The following is a 26,321-nucleotide window of genomic DNA, read 5'->3' as shown; positions in this document are numbered from 1 at the left end:
TAATAGACAATTGTATGCTCTACCTTCAACTGTCTAAACCCCAGAGTCTTAAATTTCCTTTCTAAGCTCCTCCACACCTTTCATCATTCTATCATGCTTCACAAAGTAAGAGAATACAGGCTGTTTTCCCAATCTCTTCTCATAGGACACTCAATGATCCTGGAAATAAGTCTAGTGAGCCTTCATTGCATTCCTCCTACAGCAACAATATCTTTATAAGGGAAGGGAACCAAGAAGACACGCAGTACTCCGGATGCAATCTAACCAAGGTTCTAAACAAATTAATTGAGCCTTCACTATTCCTATTGCCATTCCTTTTGTTATACAGACCAATATACTACTTGAATTTCCTAATTATCTTGCCTACATACATGTTAGCCTTCAACAACTTATTGACAAGGACTTCTAGGTCCTTTTAGAACAAACAACGTAGAACAATACAGCGCGGAACAGGCCCTTCAGCCCTCAATGTTGCGCTGACCTGTGAACTAATCTAAGCTCATCCGCCTGCACTATCCCATCATCATCCATGTGCTTATCCAAGGATTGTTTAAATCTCCCTAATGTGGCTGACTTAACTGCATTGGCAGGCAGGGTGTTCCATGCCCTTACCACTCTCTGAGTAATGTATGTTCATTTTGTATGAATCTTCATTTTCTAACCTCTTGCCATTTACTCTGCACATCTGCTATTCCTACGAAAGTGGATAATCTCGTATGCTTTAATTGTGGCAAACAAACTACTGTAGGGAAAATCAAAAGGCTTCTGAAAATCTAAGTGCACTACTTCTACTGACTCCTCTCTATCAATTCTGCTAGTAACATCCTGAAAAATACCAACCAGTTCATCAGATGTGATTTTCCATTCATAAATCCATGTTGGTTATGCCTAATCAAATCACTATTATAGAGCAGGAGTAGGTCATTCCACACTTTGAGCCTGCACCACCATTCACTGTGCTTATGGCTAATGATCTCTCTTAATGCCATATTCCACCTTTCTCCCCATATGCCTTAATGCCTTTAAAATCTAAAAATAATTATTAATCTCTTTCTTGAATATATTCAGTGACTTGACTTCCAAAGCCTACTATGATAGGGAACTTCATATCTTTCAGTGAAGAAATTTTTTCCCATCTCAGTCGAAAATTCACTCCTGAGACCATGTCCCCAGGTGTAGACTCCCCAATTGGGGAAGACATCCTCCCTGCGTCTAATTTGTCCAGACCTGTTAGAATTCTGTACCTTTTAATCAGAACCCCGCTCATCCTTCTAAACTCTAGGGAATACAGGCACAGTCAAATCAATCTCTCCTCATAGGACAGCCCTGCGATCCTGGCTAGCAGCCTATTGAACCTCTGCTGCAATCCCTCTATGGTAAGTGAATTCAGTACTTCACTCAGTACTCCAGCTGTGAAATCATCACGACCCTATTTAACTGCAGTCAGTTACCTTTACTTCTAAACTCAGATCCTTTTGCCAGTCTACCATTGCCTTGCTGCACGGCAGTTTCTAATCTGCTTCCAAAGCCAATGGGCTTGCCTTTACGCCACACCAATAGGTAGAAAGGATGTAAGAGGAGTACAAACCATTTACAGAGGGAGATATTAATAGATTAAATAAGCGGGTAAAAAGTTCACAAATGGAGCATAATGTGGGAAAGTGTGAAGATATTCAATTTGAAAGGGAGAACAAAAGAGTGCTATTATATAATTGCAGAAGAACTGCAAAAAGATGCAACATAAAGGGACTTGAGTTTATTAGTGAAATCAGCACAGAAAGCTAGCACCCAGCTGCAGCAGATAATCAGGAAAGCTAAAGAAATGTCGTCCTTCATTTCAAGGAGGTTCGAGTGTAAGAGTAAGGAAGACTTCCTTCACTTGTCCAAGGTGCTGGTAAGATCATATCTGGAGGACTGTGAGTAGTTTGGTCCCCTTAATTAAGGAAATACATAATTTCATTGGAGGCAGTTTGAAGAAGGTTAGCTAGGATGATCCCTGGTATGGAGGGATTGTTTTATGGGCCAAGGTTTAAAGAAATTGGGACACTACTCTCTGGAATTTAGAAGAATGAGAGGTGATTATGTTTAAAACATGTAGGGCTCGCAAGGGACTTGACAGGGTAAATACTGAGAGGTCTCCCTTCCTGGGAGAATCTAGGACCAGAGGGAATAGTCTCAGTGTAAAGGGGCACCAATTTAAGACTGAGATGAGGAGCAACATCCTCTCTTAGAGGGTTGTGAGTCTTTAAAACTTCTTTCCACAGTGCTTACGGGGTTGAGTCCTTGTGTATATTTGAGGCTGGGACAAATGGATTCCTCTCAGTAGGCAAATCAAGGTTTACAGGCAAGAGCAGGGAAGTGGATTTCAGGAATGTCAGAATGATCCTATTGAATGGTGCAGCAGGCCTGAGGGGCTGAATTGCCTGTTCCTGTTCTATTTCTTATGATGTCACATCTCTCAATACCTGACCTGACAAAGTCAGAAGCAATGTTCTTTGAAAAAGCAAGGACACTAAGTCTCTGCCTATTTTATGAAAAAATGTGCCTGTTGTGAGCTTGCGTCTCTGTTGCTTCCTTCTCTGCTGACCACTTGCTGGTTCCACCATAGCATGTGGTTGCTACTATTCATGACCATCTTGCTGCTTATCTGATTTAGGTCAACCATAACACCACTTGATGCTGTGTCTCAAGGTCTGTAAAGTTCACAAAATATGCTAACGTATGCAAATTTATTTGAGAAGAAAGGAGCTGTGATCACTATATTTATTTTGTCTGCATTTGTGACTTTTCTTTAGCCTTGTCATTTGTTTTCTGTCTTCTTGACATTCTCTCAATTATCACTTTCAGCTAATGGTGTAAATTTAAACACCGACCAAAATCTAGTTGAAATTGTCCAATTTAAGTATTACGATCAGCAAATGTACTCCACATAGGCACCAATGACATAGGTAGGAAGAGAGATGGGGATTTAAGGCAGAAATTCAGGGAGCTAGGATGGAAGCTTAGAGCTAGGACGAACAGAGTTGTTGTCTCTGGTTTTTTGCCCGTACCACGTGTTAGTGAGGCAAGGAATAGGGAGAGAGAGGAGTTGAACACATGGCAGGAGGGAGGGTTTTGGATTCTTGGATAATTGGGGCTCTTTCTGGGATAGGTGGGACCTCTACAAGCAGGAAAGTCTTCATCTGAACCAGAGGGGTCCGATATCCTGGGGGGTATATTTGCTAAGGCTATTGGGGTGGGTTTAAACTAATCCAGCAGGGGAATGGGAACCAAAAGTATAGTTCGAGTATAGAAAAGGTTGAGAGTAGGGAGGTCCAAAATCAAGTTTCAGGGACGCAAGATGGCACCGGCAAGCAAGAAGTTGCTTTGAAGTGTTTTTACTTCAACACCAGGAGCATCCAGAATAAGGTGGGTGAACTTGCAGCATGGGTTAGTACCTGGGACTTCGATGTTGTGGCCATTTCGGAGACATGGTTAGAGCAGGGAGAGGAATGGTTGTTGCAGGTTCCAGGATTTAGATGTTTCCGTAAGAACAGAGAAGATGGTAAAAGTGGGGGAGGTGTGGCATTGTTGGTCAAGGAAAGTATTACAGTTGCAGAAAAAATGTTTGGGGACTTATCAACTGAGGTAGCATGGGTTGAAGTTAGAAACAGGAAAGGAGAGGTCATCCTGTTGGGAGTTTTCGATAGGCCATCTGAATAGTTCCAGAGATGTAGAGGAAAGGATAGCAAAGATGATTCTAGATAGGAGTGAGAGAGACAGGGTAGTTTCATGGGGGACTTCAACTTTCCAAATATTGACTGGGAACACTATAGTATGAGTTCTATAGATGTTTTTGTCCAGTTTGTGCAGGAGGGCTTCCTGACACAATATGTAGACAGGCCAACAAGGGGCGAAGCCACATTAGATTTGGTACTGGGTAATGAGCTCGGCCAGGTGTTAGACTTGGAAGTAGGTGAGCACTTCGGTGATAGCGATCACAATACTGTTATGTTTACTTTAGTGATAGAAAGGGATAGGTGTATACCACTGGGCAAGAGTTACAGCTGGGGGAAAGACAATTACGATGCAATTAGGGCAGATTTAGGAAACATAGGATGGGGAAGGAAACTGCGGGGGATATGCACATTAGAAATGTGGAGCTTATTCAAGGAAAAGCTCCTGTGTGTCCTAGATAAGTATGTATCTGTCTGGCAGGGAGGAAGCTGTAGAGCGTGGGAGCCGTGGTTTACGAAGGAAGTGGAATCTCTGGTCAAGAGGAAGAAGAAGGCTTATGTTAGGATGAGATGTGAAGGCTCAGTTAGGGCGCTTGAGGGTTACAAGGTAGCCAGGAAAGACCTAAAGAGAGAGCTCAAAAGAGCCAGAAGGAGACATGAGAAGTTGTTGGCGGATAGGATCAGGGTAAACCCTAAGGCTTTCTATAGGTATTTAAGGAATAAAAGAATGATAAGAGTAAGATTAGGGCCAATCAAGGATAGTAGTGGGAAGTTGTGTGTGGAGTCAGAGGAGATAGGAGAAGCACTAAATGAATATTTTTAGACAGTATTCACTCTAGAAAATGACAATGTTGTCAAGGAGATTACTGAGATACAGGCTACTAGACTGGGTGTGATTGAGGTTCACAAGGAAGAGGTATTAGAAATCCTGCAGAATTTGAAAATAGATACGTCCCCTCGTCCGGATGGGATTTATTCTAGGATACTCTGAGAAGCCAGGTAGGAGATTGCCGAGCCTTTGCCATTGATCTTTGAATCGTCATTGTCTACAGGAATAGTGCCAGAAGACTGGAGGATAGCAAATGTGATTCCCCTGTTCAAGAACTGGAGTAGAGACAATCCTGGTAATTATAGACCAGTGAGCCTTACTTCTGTTGTTGGTAAAGTGTTGGAAAAGGTTATAAGAGAAAGGATTTATAATCATCTAGAAAAGAATAATTTGATTAGGGATAGTCAGCATGGTTTTGTGAAGGGTAAGTCGTGCCTCACAAACCTTATTGAGTTCTTTGAGAAGGTGACCAAAGAGGTAGATGAGTGTAAACCGGTTGATGTGGTATATATGGATTTCAGCAAGGTGTTCGATAAGGTTCCCCACGGTAGGCTATTGTACAAAATGCGGAGGAATGGGATTGTGGGAGATATAGCAGTTTGGATCAGTAATTGGCTTGCTGAAAGAAGACAGAGGGTGGTGGTTGATGGGAAATGTTCATCCTGGAGTCCAGTTACCAGTAGTGTACCGCAAGGGTCGGTGTTGGATCCACTGCTGTTCGTCATTTTTATAAACGACCTGGATGAGGGCGTAGAAGGGTGGGCTAGTAAATTTGCAGACAGCACTAAGGTCGATGGAGTTGTGGATAGTGACGAAGGATGTTGAAGGTTACAGAGAGACATAGATAAGCTGCAGAGCTGGGCTGAGAGGTGGCAAATGGAGTTTAATGCAGATATTGTGAGGTGATTCACTTTGGTCGGAGTAACCGGAATGCAAAGTAATCTCCTCGACAATGGTAATGGTAGATTCTTGGTAGTGTAGATGAGCAGAGAGATCTCGGTGCCCAGGTACACAGATCCTTGAAAGTTGCCACCCAGGTTGACAGGGTTGTTCAGAAGGCATACAGTGTTATAGCTTTTATTAATAGAGGGATCGAGTTCCGGAACCGTGAGGTTATGCTACAGCTGTACAAAACTCTGGTGCGGCCGCACTTAAAGTATTGTGTATAGTTTTGGTCACCGCATTATAAGAAGGATGTGGAAGCTTTGGAAAGGGTGCAGAGGAGATTTACTAGGAAGTTGCCTGGTATGGAGGGAAGGTCTTACAAGGAAAGGTTGAGGGACTTGAGGCTGTTTTCGTTAGAGAGAAGAAGGTTGAGAGGTGACTTAATAGAGGAGAAAGTGAGGACTGCAGATGCTGGAGATCAGAGCTGAAAATGTGTTGCTGGAAAAGCGCAGCAGGTCAGGCAGCATCCAAGGAACAGGAGAATCGACGTTTCGGGCATAAGCCCTTCTTCAGGAATGAGGAAAGTGTGCCCAGCAGGCTAAGATAAAAGGTAGGGAGGAGGGAGTTGGGGGAGGGGCGTTGGAAATGCGATAGGTGGAAGGAGGTCAAGGTGAGGGTGATAGGCCGGAGTGGGGTGGGGGCGGAGAGGTGAGGAAGAAGATTGCAGGTTAGGAAGGTGGTGCTGAGTTCGAGGGATTTGACTGAGACAAGGTGGGGGGAGGGGAAATGAGGAAACTGGAGAAATCTGAGTTCATCCCTTGTGGTTGGAGGGTTCCTAGGCAGAAGATGAGGCGCTCTTCCTCCAACCGTCGTGACCAACCCAACCACCCCCGTGGCTCAACACTTCAACTCCCCCTCCCACTCCACCAAGGACATGCAGGTCCTTGGACTCCTCCATCACCAGACCATAGGAACACGACTAGTTTAGACTAGTAAGGCTATGGAATGCTTTGCCTGCAACGGTAGTAGATTCACCAACTTTAAGTACATTTAAGTTGTCATTGGACAAGCATATAGACGTTCATGGAATAGTGTAGGTTAGATGGGCTTCAGATTGGTATGACAGTTCGGCGCAACATCGAGAGCCGAAGGGCCTATACTGCACTGTAATGTTCTATGCTCTATGTATGGGGTTCACCAAAAACATCAAAAGCACCTTTTGAGGTAAACCTAAAGGTTAGCACATTGGATCCAGCTTCTGATTGTTACTTCATTTTTTTACAAACTTAGCAATCCTTCTGAAGCCCAATCTTCACAATTTTTACTATTAACATTCTGCCCATTATCTCAAAGGTATTTGTTGTGGGTCAAACTTTGTCCTACTATTTTTGCAGTCTAGTGTCTTTGAAGAAGAAACTGAGACTCTTACCTGACTATTTCGAACTCAAAGTAGGCACAGTGTCAATTGCTTGATTATTTGAATATGTTGGCCTGAATGTTTCTGCGTTCTCCCAGTCTCTCGGTGGGACCTTTGCTGGAGATCACCAAAACCCTCGGAGAACCACATGTTTAATTATTGGCATTAGCTTTTTCTAAAATTCTACAATATAAAATTATCATTTTATTCTGTTCTGCAGTTTGAAGTACTTTGATTTTGATCCACAAATTGATGCATTCATTAAACTTGGTTGCACTCAGAAGTGTTGTGTATGTCAGCACTGCCAATGAGGAGTGGTCAGCCATGTCTAGGAGGTTACTCCCCTTCCTTTCATGAGAAAATATTAGTTAAGATGTAATTAAAATATATTGAGTGGAACCATTTTAGTTTTTAAAGGTTCAAATTAATTAAAGGTTGTACACAGGTGACTATCTGTGATATTTTGTGTTGAGATATGAAATTATATCGCCATTGTTGGAAAGTCTATTTCAAAATTGGTATTTTTTGCTTTGTTATGCTGACAGATGAATTTCTTGCTGATGTTTTTGTGTACAAAGTATACTGCAAATAATTAAATTTAAAATTAGGTGCATTTTAAAATATATACTTTACTGTTTTCATAGTAAAAGCAAATTACATTATTTTCAAAAAAATTAAGAGAAAAGAATTAATTGGTGTATGAGATTTATTGCTCCATTTTTAAAATGCTCCTTAAAATCTAACCCTTTGAACAAGGCTTTGGCCAGCTATCTTAATATCTTCTTATACAGCCCAGTGTTACATTTTGTTTGATAATGCTTTTGTGAAACACCTTTAGGCATCCCATTATATTAAATGTGGAATATATATGGAAGTGGTTTTTGGAGTGTAAAATAATCTCTGCATGTGTTCAGATGTCTGCTAAGATTTTTCAATGTTATGTGTAGCCACCTAAAGCCCCATGCGTATATTTATAAAAGGTTATATGCGTTCTTAAGATCCCTCAGGAAATTACTGTGTGATGAATGGAGCAAGAGCTTGTTGTGGTTTGTTTAGGATTCTACAGCAGTGGAAGCAGATAAAAGGAGGAGAACTTACTTAACTCCAAAATCCTCAGAATTACACTCTTTACCAATTTCTACTCCAGTTGTGTACTCTCCAGGTCTCCTAACATCCCCTACCATTGCTGGCAGCTGCTGAGACTAAGTTTCAAGTTGCTGTTGATGAAATAAGCATTCAGCATTCTTTGCCTTCACATTTCCCAGCTGTCTTTGGAGGTGGATAGACACCAACAACACAAAACAATAATTTTAATAAGACCATTCAGTTTTGGGCTCTTAGCTGTTTGGGCCAAGTGCAGTCAGCCTGCCAGTGATTATGTACACAAGAATGGACAAAAATCAGTTCCCACCATTATGTGATTCATCATGATGTTAAATGGAAATAATACAATTATATATTTCACCTTTTGCAAAATTTCAGTATTTATTTGTTTCTTTTTATTATTTCAGTTGCTGTCATACCATGCAACATGCTCAAAAGTAGAGGTCGATCGACTGAAGGTAAACCTCTCCAATGTGGATCCAATGAAATATACTTAGCACAGTTCCAATTGTGCTATCATTTGGCAGGCACCTCTAATAACATTCTCCCATTATATCCTGGAAAACACATACCTCTGAAATAAAACCCTTCTTTATAGAGATACTAAATCAATACATGTGAGCATGCTATTGGTGTTTTTTTTACTCAATTGTGCTGAACTCTTGTTTAATAATAGATTGTCTTGGGAATTTCATTCACAAGATGTTTTATATATCAACATGCGTGACTGGGTTTATAAATTAGTAAACAGGTTGTTGATTATAAATCTAGAAGCGAGTGATTAAATGTAATGCATTCGCCTGCTGACTCTCTGCTGCCACATGAAGAATACTGAATACAAAAGAGTGGTCAGTGCAGATTATTTATTAAAGTAATAAAATCTGCTCACAGTGAAAAAAGCAAATGGATGAATTTAAGGCCTGCTCTCCCCTATTACACAAAGAATTACTGCATATTACCTTCCTTGTGCATGCTGTTGCTATAATGTCTATTTTATGCTCTATAGTAAAATGTTAAGTATTGTGGGAAATAAATTATGATAATTACAAAACTGATAAGTTATTGCAATTATTTTATCTATAGATATTTCCCATAAACAAGTTGTATATATTAGGTGCAAATGTTTAGTTATTGGCAATGTCATTTGTGTGGAATATACAAGTGCATGAGTGGAATGATGTATTTTAACGATACTCTCAATAATGTTGGTAGTGTTATGGATGCCATATTATGTGCTGTTTTTGTGGCTACAATTACCCCTCAGACTAGACACTTTATAACACTGTATCTGGAGATCATTTTAGTGGTGCATGTTGTAACAAAGGGTTGTGAGAAACTGGATAGTTTTGTATGGGTTTCTATTTGTCACTTCAGCCATGTTCAAAGATAAATATATGTGATCTTCCAATTGTGTCATTCCAGCAGGGAACCCTTCTCTTTGGGGAACAGGAATCTTGTGCATATTTATGTTGGTGTTTTCAATATGTGCTTCCAGTGGACAATGCTTCCTGTCAGGAGCACAAATCAAAAATGTATCCACCATTACACTTCCCATTTCACTTAAATGTGCACTCATTGACTGATTAAAATGTTGTCCCACTTGTCCCAGCTGTATTTTTCCCTTTTATGGTTAGGTCACTTGATCAGAGCCTAGAGTGAGCCAGCCATATAGCTGCTGTTCATGGTCAAATACTGGAAAGGATTGTTGAGTGACATTACCCATTCTGTTCACTCTGGGTTTCTTTTCTTTTATGGACATATGAACTGATATTGGACTTAGATATTAATACCAGACAGGTAATAGATTGCCAGTATAATACTGGACAGCCAGATCCAGTTATATGAGCTGATGGGTTTTTTGTTACAAGGTGAAGGAAATTTGTGCTGGGCGCTTCCACTTTCTAGGAATTGTGTTTAAACGCAGCACAAATTGATCGGTATGGAGGTCATTTTGACTTTGTGTCAAGGTGAAAGCGGATGATATTGAATATTGAACCACCTGCATAATTTACAGCCCTTTTTAATTTATTAACTTCAATTGAATCCAACCCTGGAAGAGATGCCCAAGTGGGAAGGGCTGGGTCGGGTGGGTGGAAGCAATGAGATACATCTGAAAAATGACAACTTGCTTAGTCCAATGCAGTGTTACCAACTTCCAATCACTTGCCCGCAGTTTGATCTCTTTGTGTTTCCACAACTGCTTTTCCCCTGTAATCCCTTCTTCCACTGTCTCTTCCTCAACCATCTCTCTCACCCTCAAGGCCTGTTGCCCCATGATCTCCTTCCCATTGTGACATGTTTCTCTCGTCACCTCTTTGCACCCCCAACACTTCCTCCCTTGACTTCCTCGTCCCCGCAACCTCTTGCCCCCGCCATTTCTTCTCGCCTGTCATAACTTTGCTGTATGATCCCCCCACTTCTGATGCGATCTGTTTTCCCCCGTGATTGCTTTATCTGGTATCTCCTCTGCAAGCCAACTCTTGACCACAGTGAGCCTCCTTTTCTCCTCAGTGTAATTTTAAAAAATTCTCTCGTGAGATGTGGGCGTCGGTGGCTGGCCAGCATTTCCTGCCCATCGCTAGCTGCCCTTGAACTGAATGGCTTGCTTGGCCATTTCAGAGGGTATTTGATAGTCAACCACATTGCTGTGGGTTTGGAGTTACATGGAGGCCAGACCAGGTGAGGATAGCAGATTTCCTTCCCTGAAGGACAAAAGATTTTTTTTCCCAACAATGGGCAATGATTTCATGGTCGTCAGAAGATTAGATTCTTAATTCCAGATTGTTTTATTTAGTGAATTCAAACTTCTACATCTCTGTGGTGAGATCTAATCCTGCATCCCCAGAACATTAGTTGAGTTTTTGGATTAAGAGTCTAATAATAATATCAGTAGGCCTTCACTTCCCCACCAGAATTATCTTCCTGCATGCTGATTCCACCTTACCACCTAAAGCTGCTCTGCTCCCTCCTTGCCTGCCCAAAAATGTCAAGCCCAGGGTGCTCAGATCCGATATAGTCACCTAATACTATGTTTGACCAAAGTACGGGTCGTTCTGCTATAACGTCACAATTGCATTCCTCTGCAACCCTGCCCTGTAGAGAATTGCACTATGGAAAACCGCTACAGAAAATCAGGCTGTACAAGATCGTGATAGATCATTGCTATACCAGTAAGTAAATGAGGTGGTGAACAGTCTTGCATTCTGTTTGTAATCATATTGCCTTTCTAAAACATTCAACTTAAACCACATTAGCAATCCACCATTATTCATCTATTAATTAATCCATTGTAGGAACTATACAAAATACCTAAAAATACCATCATGATTTATGAACAGTCAGGCAAACTTTCCATCTAGTTCTTCATGTGATAAAATAAATGAATATTAATAGGAAAAAGACAATGTTGAATTAACAGCTAGACCCCTGTTGTAACTTAGTGGAGTTTTGGACAGGGAGGTATTTGTTATATAAGAAGTTCAAATGTAAGGGGCACATGCCTATTTTAATCCAGATAACTCATTATTGTTTTATTTTTGGCCATCATTTTGTGGCAGAGAGTATAAGGCAGCCCTCATGACACAATTTGGAGCTTTTAAAGCATCAGTACAATGATGGAATTTAGGGGAGTTGTAATTTGGAAGAATATTGGAAATGAATTCAGAACAGTCAAACGATGTGTCATTGCTGACTGATGGGTCCCTTGTGTACTGCTGGAGACAAGTCGGAACTCCAGAGAAAGTTTCTACCACAACAACAGTAGCAAAAAAACTATTGTTGACTTAAAGAAAGCACTGTAGGAGGTAGCCCGGGAGGTTAACAGTGGGGTTGTTTATCCACATTTGTGAATTTAATATAGGAAACATTTTACAATCTAATCCAGTTGGGAAATGTGAGTAAAGTTGTGCATTCACCTACATTGTGCTGTGTGAATTTGTTAAACTCTACCTTGTCAAATCAACTCCATCATGCAATTTCTCACAGCCAGTTAGCTAGAAAGCACCACAATCCTTCTGTTTCAGTCCACTTCCTCTCAGCCCCATCTATCCATTCACCACTGAGATTCACTCTTATCCTTATGCCATCTGACGCACCCCGCTGAAAGTCACTCTTACCAAACGTACTATATCCTTTGAATGAATATACTCATTCACCAGTCTGTTTCCTCTCCCACTGCAATTAAAGAGTGTGTCAACTAATCAGGAGAACGAGTGTGTCTCCACACATCACATATTTGGCAACTAAAGAAAAGTTAGCATTGGACAACAGTGGCAGTTTTTGGTGTCCCTAGCCATCAGATATGGTGATGTGGCACCCCGGAGCTACCTGGATGTAGAATACAATTGTCATACTGCACCCAGTCATGTTGATTCCAGCAGTGAGTCCAGTTTCATCACCATTTTGACAATTTGCAATCATCCTACTTTGCCAGCTGTAATTTAAATCTGTTTTTTAGAGCAGAGTCTTCTTGGTCACAATCAATGATGACAAATGCTCAGAGGAGGTAATTTCTTCTGAGGATGCACAGGATTCTTAGAGTGTCCAGTGAGCGAAATAGTTGGGTTTTCACCTAGTGACTCGAACTTCAGAAATGAGCAAGTGAAGGTGGTGGTGGCAGAGACAGCTGTGAAGTGTCTACATTGCAGCCATCTCCAGGTTGTCCCCAGCTAATCATAATAGGGTATCCCCAGGCCAATCAAGGAAAAAGAGAATCATTGAAGACCACTGAAGAGATCATTGAAGAGAATGAGCATTGTACAGTCAGGACTTTGGAACAAGGTAACACATGGTCAATGGTCGGACCCTGGGAAGCACCAATGATCGGAGGTATCTTGTTGTGCGTGTACACCAGTCCCAGACAGGTGGATAAAGTGATTATGAAGGCATATTGGATCCATGCCTTTATTAGTCAAGGCATTCGAGTGTGTGAGCAGGGACGTTATCTTGGAACTGTGTAACTAAGTAGGCCATAGCTTGAGTATTGTGTACAGTTCTGGAATCTACATTATAAGGAGGAGTGTGATTGTACTGGAGAGGGTGCAAGGGAGATTTATCAGGATTTGACTGGGCTGGAAAGTTTCAGTTATGAAGCGAGATTGGACAGGCTGGGGTAGTTTTCCTTAGAGCAGAGCAAATTGGGAGGGACATGATAAAGTTATGAAGGGTCGGATAGGGTAGACAGGAAGAAACCGTTTCTCCTTGATGGAGGGACCAGTGACCAAGAAACCTAAATTTAAGGTAAGGGGCAGAAAGGTTTCGAGGATATGTGAGGAAAAAACATTTTCAGACTAAAGGATAGTCACTGCTGTAAGGGTGGTAGGGGCAGAAACAATCATAAAAAGTATTTTGATGGGTACTTGCAATGCCAAAGGCATACAAGGTTATGGGCCAAGTGCTGGAAAATGGGATTAGAATAGTTAGGAGGTTGTTTTTGATTGGGGTAGATGCAGTCAGCTGAAGGACCTTTCTCTGCACTGTGGATCTTTATAACTTTATGATTATATAAGCACACAGCCACAATTGCAGAGAAAATGAAGAAGTGCTCTTCAAACACGAATGGATTGATCAGGACACGCTCCTAAGTGTAACACGGCCTGCCCCATAGAACATCACTTATGGTAATCAAATAATTTTGTCTTCAATTAACTATGGCAGACTCTTGATACCAAAATCATTGGTGCCAAGAACAAATGAACAGAATTCAACCTTGATTTAGCAGTGCTGTGTTGATCTGCCACATGTTGCTTTCCAGCAGTGTGGCCGCAATGAAATAAGGCTGTCCATTTAGCTTGTTGGGCCTGCTGAACTTCTACATCAACTTCACTTTCCCACATTATTCTTATATGCTTTGATTCCCTGAGTGGCCAAAAACATTTCCATAGTTCTCAATGTACTCTGTGGTAGATAATTCTAAAGATTCACAATCCTCTGAAAGACTGACCACTTACCTTACGGCTATGACAACGATCCTCCAGTCAGGGGAAACAGTGTGTCAAGCTTACCCTATTAAGCTTACCCTGTTAAGCTCTCTTAAAATTTGCCATGTTTCAGAGAGAATCCACGTGTTATAAACCAGGACTTCACTTAAAACACTTCCACTTCTCTTTTTTTTAACTGCCTCCAGTTACTCGCCAATATGCTGCCTCAATACTTGACTGGCAAGTCTGTACCTATATGCTTCCAGGATTGTACCTGTTAGGAAAGATTCTAAATAAGTTCATATAAAAAGTAGGGTAGATGCATGGCAAACTTCCGAAATATCAGATATCTTCCATTTCTGAGCTACATGCTACCTCTCAGGGGTATCTCAGACCAAAACCTCAAGTGGATCCCCAGGTGCAGAGCTGGCATTTAGCTTTATCTCACCATTATCTTTCTTGGCTTTTCATTGTCTCTGACTTGTCACACTGCTTGCCCAGTATCCAGTATTGGATGAAGAGAAACTTCCTCCCAATAACTATAGGCAAGATGAAAGCTATTGTTAGCTTCCATCACCGATTCCATGCTCTGGCTTTTATTTCCATCCTGGGAACTGTGTGAAACTGAACCAAATATCATTTGTAATCTTTGACCAAAGATGAGCTTTCAACCACATATCAATAAGATTGTTTGCACCACCTCCATAATATTGTCTTATTCTGATCCTGTCTCAACTCATCTACTGTTGCTGTGACTTGGTAACCTCAAAAATTGGTAATCTCCCATTCTTCACTTCTGAAGGGTCACTCGATCCAAAATGTTAACTCTGATTTCTTTCCACAGATGCTGCTAAGCTTTTCCAGCAATGTCTGTTTTTGTCTCCACTTAAACTTCTACTCATCCCACATTCCAAAGTTAACGCTCTTCAAATTGTGTTAACCCATCCCCTGGTATTTGGTGATCTTCAGTGGCTCCCATTCCAATCACACTTCAATTTTACTTTCTCACCATCTCTATCACTTTTTCCATTATACAAACTTCCGATTGCCTCCAGTTCTGGCCTCTCTTATGTCCATGACTTAGTTCGCTGTTGATGTCTGTGCTTTCTTTCCTTAACCTTTAAAATTCTATTTTTAAGCTTTCCCTTCCCCTGTTAACACTCCACCCACATACACCGTGCACTTGTTCAGATTAAACTCCACACACTAGCTACCACTGCTCACCCCACTCGCTTTGCTCACTTCACACCTCCAACACTACCTTCAGGAACTTCTAGATAATAGCTGTAATATACTTTGCTGGTTGGAATCATACCTGGCACATAGGAAGATGGTTGTGATTGTTGAAGGTCTGTCATCTCAGTTCCACAACATCTCTGCAGGAGTTCCTCAGGGTAGTGTCCTAGCCCCAACTATTTTCAGCTGCTTCAGAAATTACCTTCCCTCCATTCATAGTAGGTGGAGGTGTTTGCTGATGATTGCACAATGTCCAGCACATTCGCAACTCCTTAGATACTGAAGCAGTCATGTTCCAATGCAACAAGTCCTGGATAATGTCTAGGCCTGGGCTGAAAAATGGCAAGTAACATTTATACAATACAATACAATACAGAACAGGAGACTTTACCTTCTGTACCATCCTGCCGTGAGGTACCTTATCAAATGCCTTACTAATGTCCTTGGAGACAACACTCACTGTCCTTCCCTCATCAATCATTTTTGTCACTTACACAAAAAACTCAAATGAAGTTGGTGAAACATGAATAAAAACAAACTTGATAAAAACGAATGATTATTCTTCCTGTCATTATGCTAAGACCAGAAGTTTTGACCAGAACAATGAAACAGAGTAAAACTTCCATGAAATCAAAACTTTAAGAACTTTGAATTTCTGACTGAGCATAGGATTCTCATATTTTCAGTTTAACTTATGAAACGCAAAATGATGTTATTTTCTTCTCTTCTCTTCTACTTTTCCAATTCTCTCCCATGTTTCGCAGCCTTCACCAATTAGCTTGTGCCTGAAAACGATTGTGAGTGTGGGTCTTTCATGCTTTTAAAAACATTTTAGAACCTTCCCTTATGCTGTACCTCCTAACAGTATACTTTGTGTTTTAGTTCATAAAATGAATATTCTGGATCAGAATTAACTTGATCATGGTGATTGCTAAAGTGCTGTAATCAGCTAGATGGAGATATAAGCTTGGATCTGGTATCTGGTTTTCAAGCATTGCATACGCATTCTGAAAAATGGCAGGCAAAAAAGTGTTTGTCCCACTCGGTCTTGTAAATACAAACACGAAACTCCCTTTATACATTGGTGCAGCAGATGTTAGCAAATAAAGAGCATCTGAGTTCCTGCTATAACATTACTTTGCCTTGAAATAGCAAATGCTGTTACTGGTTTTACTTGGGGAAACCAACGCCATAGGTTGCTTACAGAAAAGAGCTAAGTTAATCATCTACAAACTACTCTCTTGATCACACCATGTTCACCTTCAACCCCTTCCTCCACTCTACCCCCATGCAATCCTCAAGATCACTGACCCAGGCCCTGAGTCCAACCTACGATCACCCACACTCTCATTCCCACCTTGATACACACAATCCTCCAAAACCTTGATGTTCACCGGAAGTCCACAATCCTTCTGATGCCCTCCAAGGCTTTCAGTTCTGGGAGACCTGTAACCTCCTGATGTCTGTCATCTCTTGAGATCTCATTTCTTCACACACCACCTCCCACGCTGGGCTCATGATTAGATTAGATTCTGAACAGTGTGGAAACAGCCCTTCGGCACACCGAATTTTTGAAGAGCAACCCACCCAGACCCATTTCCCTACATTTACCCCTTCATCGAACACTATGGGCAATTTAGCATGGCCAATTCACCCGACCTGCACATTTTTTGGACTGTGGGAGGAAACCGGAGCACCCGGAGGAAACCCACGCAGACACGGGGAGAATGTGCAAAATCCACACAGACGGTTGCCTGAGTCAGGAATTGAACCCGGGTCGCTGGCGCTGTGAGGCTGCAGTGCTAACTACTGTGCCACCATAACGCCCTCTTATGCCTCCCCCACCCAAGACACCACAAGATCCTCGCTACCAATCTAGATCCTCACTAGCTCCCAAAACCTTGCTGTTGCCTCACACAAATCTTTGATAACTGTTATCGCATTCAAGGAAAGTATATTTGGGGGAATATGTTCTACCAGTTGTTCTGAAATATATGTTGTACTACTTGCCAGCAGGAGCAGGATAAAATAGGATTGTGTCAGCAGATGGAAGATCATAAAGTAAAGCCTTAAATTTGTCCCTCTCTCTTGATACAGGCTTTAACTGTTCTGCATTTCCATTCAGGCTGCAAAACTTCCTGCTGTGAGTGAACTGGGAATCGATAGTTTTCACTTCAGTGATTTTTCTCTCGATAATGATGGAATGATCACAGCATCATTAAGGATGTTCTTGGAACTAGGGATGGTACCGAAATTCAAAGTAGATTATGAGGTAAGAAAGGCGTATGTAGAAGATGTCCATTCTGTACTGCGATGTGCATTTAGCATTTTATAGAATGCATTTAGAGTCTTCAAACAGATTTCAACAGTGTCCTGTTTCTTCAATCCTAAAATACACTTATTTGTTTTTCACTTGAGAAATGGCATAGTTATTGTTTATGCCTATCTCCTTAAATTATCAAAAACAAGAACCTGATAGGAAGTCTCAAAACAAGGATCAACAATGCAGTCGAATACATTATTTACCCAGCCAGTTCCCTAAAGCAGCAGGTAAGAAGCAAAATAGCATTTAGCTACATGATTTGAGAGCATTGCAGGTTACTGGAGGTTTTTGGCCTCTCTGTACAGAAGAGTTTTTCCTTTGTTTGCAGAATCCCTTGTACAGCTTAAAAAAAGATTTGGGACATGTCACTTGTGAAATATTGGCCACTAAATTTGTTTCTATGAGAACTGGTGGTGGTTATGCCATAACCTGTGTCAGTGAGGAATACTCTGTGACTGCAATTTGTACCATTGACTTTCTCTCTCGGCAATCAACCACCTGCCAAGCATGAAACAGGGTATAAAACTGATAGCAGGTTCCTGCTGATAAATTCCTGGATTTCCAGTTTTCCTCTGCTCTGTCTGCCATACTGTTAATAACTTAGCCAATGTTTTCTCACGGCTGGAAGGAACCCATATGAAATGAGGTCCCACCATCATTAGCTCAGCTCCTACTGCACTAAAGCAGAGAGAGAGAGAGAGAGACCTAATTAATGTTAATTTGTATTAAATTGATTAGGAGTGCTTATTTAAGTTGAAGTTTAAATGCTTGTCTACATTGAGCAGAAGGAGCAGAGTAATGGGTGCACATACACTTTTTCAGTTGTTAAACGAGGTGAGATTCTGCACTGTCCTATCAATTAAGCACTGAATCTGTTTCAAAGCTCCTACTTGTGTTTCTCCTTTCCTTTGATTTTATTTCCGCCCAGCATCTCTTTTCTTTTTTACCCTGTCCCTGAACTTTGGGAATGCTGAGGAAACATTCCAGATGTGTATAATGAACTTCTGCAAAGAAAGGGAAAGCTGTCCATATGTGCAGCTACTTATAAGGAAGTGCGCATATTCTTTGACATTTAAGATACCAAGAACATTTTCCACATTCCCTTTTAAACAAGTTGCTGAGACAAGACCAAAGCTGGGCTGGAAGCCTGCACTAACTGTTCAAGTTAATTATCCAAATAATCTGACACTGCAAAATTACAGCGTGAATTTGCTGTATTGCAGACTAGCGCTAAACTGATAACCCCCAATACAAATATGCACAAAACACATAATCAGGTCTTATGTAGAGCTAAAAAGGAAATATTTAATATTCTGTTTGTTGACTCTCTTCCTGTTCTGTAAAATGCATTTTCTGCAATTTAACTGCGAATTGTAATTTTGAAACCAGACTTAATGTTACAATGTTCCTAACTGTTTAACTCTAGCAGAATGCCACTTTGAATATCTTTTGCAGAAGCACATTGCTTAGCAAACTCAATACAATGTAGATCTGATGTGTCAAGCTGCATTTTGTGATGTGAAAGTTTCTGTTAATTACCCACAAATTCTGTAATGGTTTGCTGAGAATTCCATTCTCATAAAACTGCTGTGAAGTGAGTGAGCAAGTGATAAGAAGGTGAGCAATGCTATCAGCTCCTGCGTTCTTTATTTCCCAGGGTGATAGTTCTCCTGTAACTTGTTCCAGACAGAAATCAGGTCATGAAAAGGTACTGGCAGAATAAACAAACAATCCTAAACCTCAATAATGAGTTCAATAGGGACTCTAAAGTCCAGTACTGTCAGAATTCATTCATTTTCAGTATATGTAGCCATAACCCCATAACCCATCCCTCACTTAACATTGTTTCTGGTGCACTTCAGATACCTATGAGGGACATAACTGTTACTATCAAGCTGTCTTTGAGCCTTCATATATCTCACTTGGTTCATGAACATTTGTTCTGATAGCTGATTCTCTAGGTAGTGGAACAATAAAGCAGGTCTAATGTGACCTTAACCAAGTAGCTAACTTTCTCACGTGAACAAACCAGACACCTGCCAATTTTCAACATTGTCAAAACATTGATATGGCTTCATATTCCAATGATACCACATACAATTCAGGCCCACTAAATGCATTAGATACATGTCCTTTTTTCATGTAGGATCCCTTTGGCTGAGAGCATTCTGTTTTGTTAGGTCCAGCATTCTGCCATTTTCATCATAAGGCTGAATCTTACTTGGCTCTGAGTGGAGTGGACTATGGCGCACTCGGTAGAGAGTCATCATGACATTGAGATCACCTTGATGCAATTTGAGTGCTTTATTCAAGTAGCATGCTGAAATTCTCTTCAGGGAGCAGTGAGCTTCCTATTGATGCTCATTATTGTTTGTTAAGCACCTTGTGAACAGTCCAACTTGCCACAGGTTGTGGATCTTAACAGACCTGCCATACAAATAAGCCATCAGGAAAACTCGATATGGAAGCCCAAGTGGGCTATTGGCAGGTTTGTTTTGTCGCTTGCTCTAAAAGGGCTGTATGTTGGACATCAGGCACCCACACTTGTACACACTCCATACTCATTCGCGACACACAACTCACAGCCATGGGCTTTGATGCCTAACATGTGCCAACCTCTTCTATGTTCCCTCATGGCACATAACCAATCCACTTACAGGAAACTTCTCCCTAAGTGTTGCACCTCAGGTTGCACCAGCAAAGTATCATTGTTATAAAAATGGAAAGAACTGCGGATGCTGGAAATCAGAAACAAAAACCAAAATTGCTGGAAAACAGGTCTAACAGCATTTGCGGAGTGAAGTCAGAGTTAATGTTTCCTCAGAACTCAGAATTATCATTGTCATGCTGCAACAATGACACTGTGCACTCAGGGACGCACACCCAGCTTATGAACTGGACTAGGCTGCATCTCTGGGCTCCTTGCTCACTGTCATAGTGCTCACTCATTGAAAAAGGATCTGTGCTGAGACCTCTGTTGTTTGTAACACATTTAAATGATTTGAATGAAAACGTAGGTGATCTGATTAGTATGTTTGCAGAAGATGTGAAATTTGATAGAATTTCTGATGGTGAGGAAGGTTGTCAAAGGATACAGCAGGATATAGACTAGTTGGAAAGTTGGGTGGAGAAATAACAGATGGAGTTTAATCCAGTCAAGTGTGACATGATGTAAGGTCAAATGCAAGAGCAAAGTATACAGTAGATGGCAGGACCCTGAGGAGTATTGATATACAGAGGGTTCTAGGGGTGTAAAGGCCATAGCTTTTGCTTGCCTTCATCAGTTGGGGCATTGTGTACAAATGTTGACAAGTCTTGTGTAGCTATGTAAGACTTTAGTTCGGCTGCATTTGGAACATTGTGTACAGTTCTGGCCGCCACTCCATAGGAAGCATGGAGCCATTCCTGGCACAAAGGAACATGATTCTGGTTGTCGGAAGCCAGTTATTTCTGTTGAGGGTTATCTCTGCAGGAGTTCCTCAGCGTAATGTTTTAGGCCCAACCATCTTCAGCTGCTTCATCAATGACCTTACCACCATCATAAGGTTAGCAGTGGAGATGTTCACCAATGATTGCATAATGTTCAGCAGTATTCTCAGATACTGACACATTTCATGTACAAATGTTACAAGACCTGAGCAATATTTCAGGCTTGGGCTGGTAAGTGGTAGATGACAATCATACCACAAAAGTCCCAGGAAATGACCATCTCCATAAAGAGAATCCAAACATTACCCCTTGATGTCCACTGACATTATCATCCAAACATTACCATCAACATCCTGGGTCTGAACTGGACCAGCCATATAAAGGCTTACAAGAAAAGATCAGAGGTTAGGAATTCTGCAATGAGGAATGCTTGGGTTCCCAAACCTTATCCACCAACTACAAGACACAACTCAGAGTTTGAGGGAGTGTTCCCCACCAGCTTGGATGAGTTCTGCTCCAACAATGCTGAACAATGCGCCATCCAGAAGAAAGCAGCTTGCTTGATTAGCCTCAATCCACTATATTCAATATTCACTCTTATCACTGCAACAACTCAAAGGCTCCTTATACATCAACGTGCAAACCCACTATCTCTACCACAGGAGAACAACAGGGGCAGAGAAAATGCATGGGGGCACCACCATCTACAAATTCCTCTCTAAGCGATATACCATCCTGACCTGAAACCATATTGTTGGTCCTTCACAGTTGCTGGATCAGAATACAGGAATTGCCTCCCTACTATCACTGTGGTATTATTCAAGGTAGCTCAGCACAAAATATTTATCTAGCCAGTGACACCCACAACTTGAGTGAATTAAAAAAGATTACATAAGGTTTTTGATTCACTCTAATGAAGTAACTCCCAATGGGGTTCAGAGAACTATTAGAAATCGCAATGCACCTGTTCAAAAGAACATTGATTTGTGAGGGCTCAAATCTGATTAATTTTAAATCACTGGTGCAAAATCCTTATTATCACTTTTCGATAACCACACTGGCAGGAGTCAGGTTACTGACTTGGGATATTCAGCTAGTCCTTGTGGTGTGTGTGCTGCAGGGAGCAGTTGTCCTTCTTGTTTATGTACAGAAAAGGACAGTGAGCTTCACACATTTGAAGCTGATTTTACTCAGAATGGTGATGTCCCCATCAACAAGCCCAAAAACTGGAGACAAACCTTCTTGGGATTTTCATCTGCATTTTAGAACAATCCAACAATGACTCCATTGCCATGAGGGAAACTGTCCCTTTAAAGCACAAGAAAACCCACTTCAGAGTGACAAGACAATCAGGAGCCCAACACTGCCCCCAATGCAATTTTGAGAGTGACAGGTTCAGTTTTGGATGGCTTTGCCTTACTATTGTCTAATTGAAGCCCTTAAGTAGACAATTAATGTCCGTTTCTGAACTGTATCCCACCATTGCTGGGATTCAGCAGTAAGAAGGAGGGACTAGCATTTGATGTGTAATCCTGCAAGTTGAACTTTGCTTGCTGCTGGCCAGATAAAGGGGGAGGGAAGATGTTTCTTGCTGGACCAGCAGTGCTAAACAGAGGCCTTTCCCCACATTTATAACCCGGTTAATACCCCAGTTTAAAAGGGTATTAACATAATAGCAGTTAGATACAAGTATTAAGCCAATCAGAGAGTATTTAAGATTTAACCACATCCCTGTGCAACTGGAGTCATACGTGCACCAAACTACGGACATTTCTTTTCATGAAAGAATGACGGGTTTGTACACCAATCAACAGTGGTTTCATTCAACCATCATTAGGCTAACCTTTTTAAAATTCCAGATTTTTATTTATTGAAGTTAAGGTTCTACCACCTGCCATTGTGGGATTTGAATCCACTTTCCAGAGTATTTTCTGGTCCATTGACATTACCAGTATGTTCTCACTACTGCCTCCTCCCTGTAAGGCAGGCAAACTTTCATCCCTCGAGTTGTAAACTCACTGTTCATCTCTGTTCTTGAACACTGTTCTTTACATCAATTCAGGTCTTTTTTTTCTTTTCTCTTTGGTCTGTAATGCTTATCTATTTACAAATAGTGGGTAAACATTGTACCACGTAATACTAGCATTTGAAAGCATTAGCATTTCCACAGGAAATTCTTTCCTTACAAGTTTATCAAATATTTTAACTTGATTTTATTTTGAATGCTCCAGAATCTAAAATATGTTTCCAAAGATTTCAAGTTATTATCTACCTTGTGAACATACTAGTGGTCAGAGGAGGAATTCCAAAATTGTAGTTGCTAAAAAGAAATCCAAGAGGTTCATGAAATGATTCTTTCTTCACCTATGATCAGAATTAAAGATTTCACTCCAGACTGTGTGTTGTACTCCAAAAATAGAAAAAAAAGAACTGTGGATGCTGGAAAGCTGAAACAAAAACAGAAATTGCTGGAAAGAATAACACATCTCGCCGCGTCTGTGGAGTTAATGTTGCAGATCCTGTGACCCTTCATTAGATTAGATTGCTTATAGTGTGGAAACAGGCCCTTCGGCCCAACAAGTCCACACCGACCCTCCGAAGAGCAACCCACTCAGACCCATTCCCCTACATTTACCTCTTCACCCAACACTATGGGCAATTTAGCATGACCAATCCACCTAACCTGCACATTTTTGGACTGTGGGAGGAAACCCGAGCACCCGGAGGAAACCCACACAGACACGGGGAGAATGTGCAAACAGACAGTTGTCTGAGGCGGGAATTGAACCCAGGTCTCTGGCGCTGTGAGGCGCAACTTGGATCAGAAATGTCAACTCTGATTTCTCTCCACAGATGCTGCTAGACCTGCTGAGATTTTCCAGCATTTTCTGTTTTTGTTGCTATATCAAGTCTGTTTTTAAAGTGGAAAGCAAGCTTGTTATGGTTATGTCTTAATTCCAATAAAATTAACCCATACACATAAATTTGTGTCATCTTGCAGGTTCTGTGTCGCTGGCTGCTCACTGTGAGAAAAAATTACCGTGCAGTTCCATACCACAACTGGCGTCATGCATTTAATGTTGCTCAATGCATGTTTGTAATGATTACAGTAAGTCAGAAGATCTGTTTGATAGGTCCTGTTAAACAGACATTAATTAAGACTGTGTGTAAATCACAACATAAAGTAGGTGACACCAGTTAATGAAGAAATGATTAAGAGGGAAATTTCTTTATTTTCTCAGGCTTCATTTGATTCCAGTGTGTTGAAATAAATAATGATGGGTTTTGTATAAAAGGGACAATTTGATAAATGGGATGATTTTGCTTCCATAAAGATCTCTTAATTGACTGGATGAATTATAATTGGTAACTGCTTTAATAATTAGAACGTTTGAATTTCAATGATAACATCACCAAAAGTCACTAATAACATCGTGTATAAATAGATCACTGATGTTATGGGGATATAACAACTTAGCCATTCAGACTAAGCAAAATTCTCATATTAAGCTGCAAGTATTAAAATACAATTGATACAATTTGGCAAATTTTCTTAACTATGAGATTCAGTTTGTCACTTACAATTACTTTCCTTCTGTCACTAGTCCAACTCGTTTTTCCATCCGTCTCTGATGCACTATTATATATATTCTGACTTGTGATGGCTAACCTTTAAGTACTGATCCACATGGCACAACATTTTTAATTGAAATCCAATTTCGTCTTAATTTCTAATTCTCTGGTTCTCTAACTTTACAGTTTTTACTTATGAGCAATATTCTCCACTAATGTGGACTAAAATCTGCTTGCCTTCATGGCAAATGCCATCATATCCTCATTAAACCTTATCTCCATATTGCTTTATCTCTATATCTCTGTTTGCACCTTTTTGACATTTCAAAGTGAATATGTATCTATATGTAAAATTAACACCATTGACAAAATAAAAATCTATTCCAGCCTACATCAAGGCTTGGAAAAGAGGTACATGATTATGATGGCTCCTTGTAGGAGACAGTTTTAGATTTGGTGGACAAATCCCATCATTGGAATTGTTATTTGTGAATATCCAGGTTAGCGTGGTCCTGAAGAAAATTTCTGGAACAGTGAAAAGCAAGATAATTTATTAAAATTACAAATTATCTTGCCTCCACAAATTGAGCCCTTTTGCCATCCCGTTGAACACAACTCAGGAATTATGCTGGTGAGCAAAAATATTAAAATTATGTCATATATTTCCTCAGACTGCTGATTTTCAAGAAATTCTGTCTGATATCGAAATCCTTGCTTTGATGGTGGGTTGTCTGTGCCATGACCTTGATCATCGAGGGACAAACAATGCTTTCCAGGAAAAGTGAGTGAAAAGATACCATCAATGCTTCAGTACCATATTAAATCAAAGCTAAGAAGTACATTAAATCTGAATTTGCCATTTTGAATTCTGCTGTAACACACGTTTCATTAGCACGAATTCGCTATAACGTGATTGATGAATAGGGGACATTGTTTCTAAAGTGTGAACTTTTAAAATGTGTGTTGACTGTAGCGCGAATACACCACCAGCACTTTAAGTGCTGTGTCTAAAGTGTGATTTTTCTAAAACATGGGGATGCACAAGAACGCAACCATCATGTTATACCTTTCTGCTGTAACCTGTGCTTCACCAGAGCGGGATAATGAGAGGTAATTGTAAAAATATATTTGGAGGTCAGTAAAATTTACTGTAAGGTGAGGAAGTCCCATTTAATTTAAATACGTTTTTCTCAAACAAATTACATGCAAAATACAAAAGGTCCTTCACATTTACAAACCTTCTTTAGACTTTATTATGTGTTGTATGTCGAAATTGGTGTTTGGTTCTAAGATGCAAGAGGCATTGCATCAGTAGATTTTACTGCTAAAACAACAACCCATAATCTTCTGTCAAAGTTATGTTGAAGCCAAAGGTGCTTATTATTTATGCACAAATACTACAGCAAGTTAATGTGATGGCACTTCAGTGTGGACATGCACCATTGTGGCAAGAGCTCCACAAAGCCTACCTCACCTTGCTATACCTCACTTTTGTAAAATATTGAACAGATGGAGTTTGCATAGTAACTAAACTTGTCAAAAGTTCACGAGTCAATGGACATCTTGTCCATTTCTGTTTTAAGCATCTTTTTGATAGCATTGTAAGTGTTCATTACTTGTTATCAGCCTCTGGCTCTGAAAACCACTTATTACAGTGTAGTCCCATTCCTCTTGGTTTTATTTTGTTTTGGAAATTAAAAAAAAATTCGAAGGGTTTTTAATTTGCTCTTTTTTCCTCTTACTTTAATCTTTCTTTCTCACCTTTAAATTATATCTCTACAGTTGATTTGACATTGAATTCACACATTATAATTTACTTGTCCCCCCAATCAATTCACTATTAAATTCACTATCCACCCATGTGATTGGTTAAAGAGGTACATGGCTTATA

The 26,321-nt window shown here is 40.5% G+C and overlaps 1 protein-coding gene across 2 annotated transcripts in view; it reads left to right on the top strand.

Annotated features, from left to right (window-relative positions):
• Positions 1-26,321, top strand: part of LOC122549709 (dual 3',5'-cyclic-AMP and -GMP phosphodiesterase 11A-like) — a 306,454-nt gene that overhangs the window by 207,932 nt on the left and 72,201 nt on the right. For both annotated transcript variants that reach the window (XM_087986987.1, XM_043689585.2), the window contains exons 10-13: positions 8,359-8,409; positions 17,231-17,377; positions 23,859-23,966; positions 25,102-25,211. In XM_087986987.1, the coding sequence (XP_087843113.1) occupies positions 8,359-8,409; positions 17,231-17,377; positions 23,859-23,966; positions 25,102-25,211 (416 nt within the window). The remainder of the gene's footprint in view (positions 1-8,358; positions 8,410-17,230; positions 17,378-23,858; positions 23,967-25,101; positions 25,212-26,321) is intronic.

The sequence above is a fragment of the Chiloscyllium plagiosum genome, unplaced genomic scaffold, assembly GCF_037043375.1.
Source record: "Chiloscyllium plagiosum isolate Xiang-an unplaced genomic scaffold, Cpla_swu_hap1 HiC_scaffold_5, whole genome shotgun sequence".
In the NCBI taxonomy this organism is placed as follows: domain Eukaryota; kingdom Metazoa; phylum Chordata; class Chondrichthyes; order Orectolobiformes; family Hemiscylliidae; genus Chiloscyllium; species Chiloscyllium plagiosum.
The sequence above is the reverse complement of the archived record's forward strand: the minus strand, read 5'-3'. Positions and strand labels throughout refer to the sequence as shown.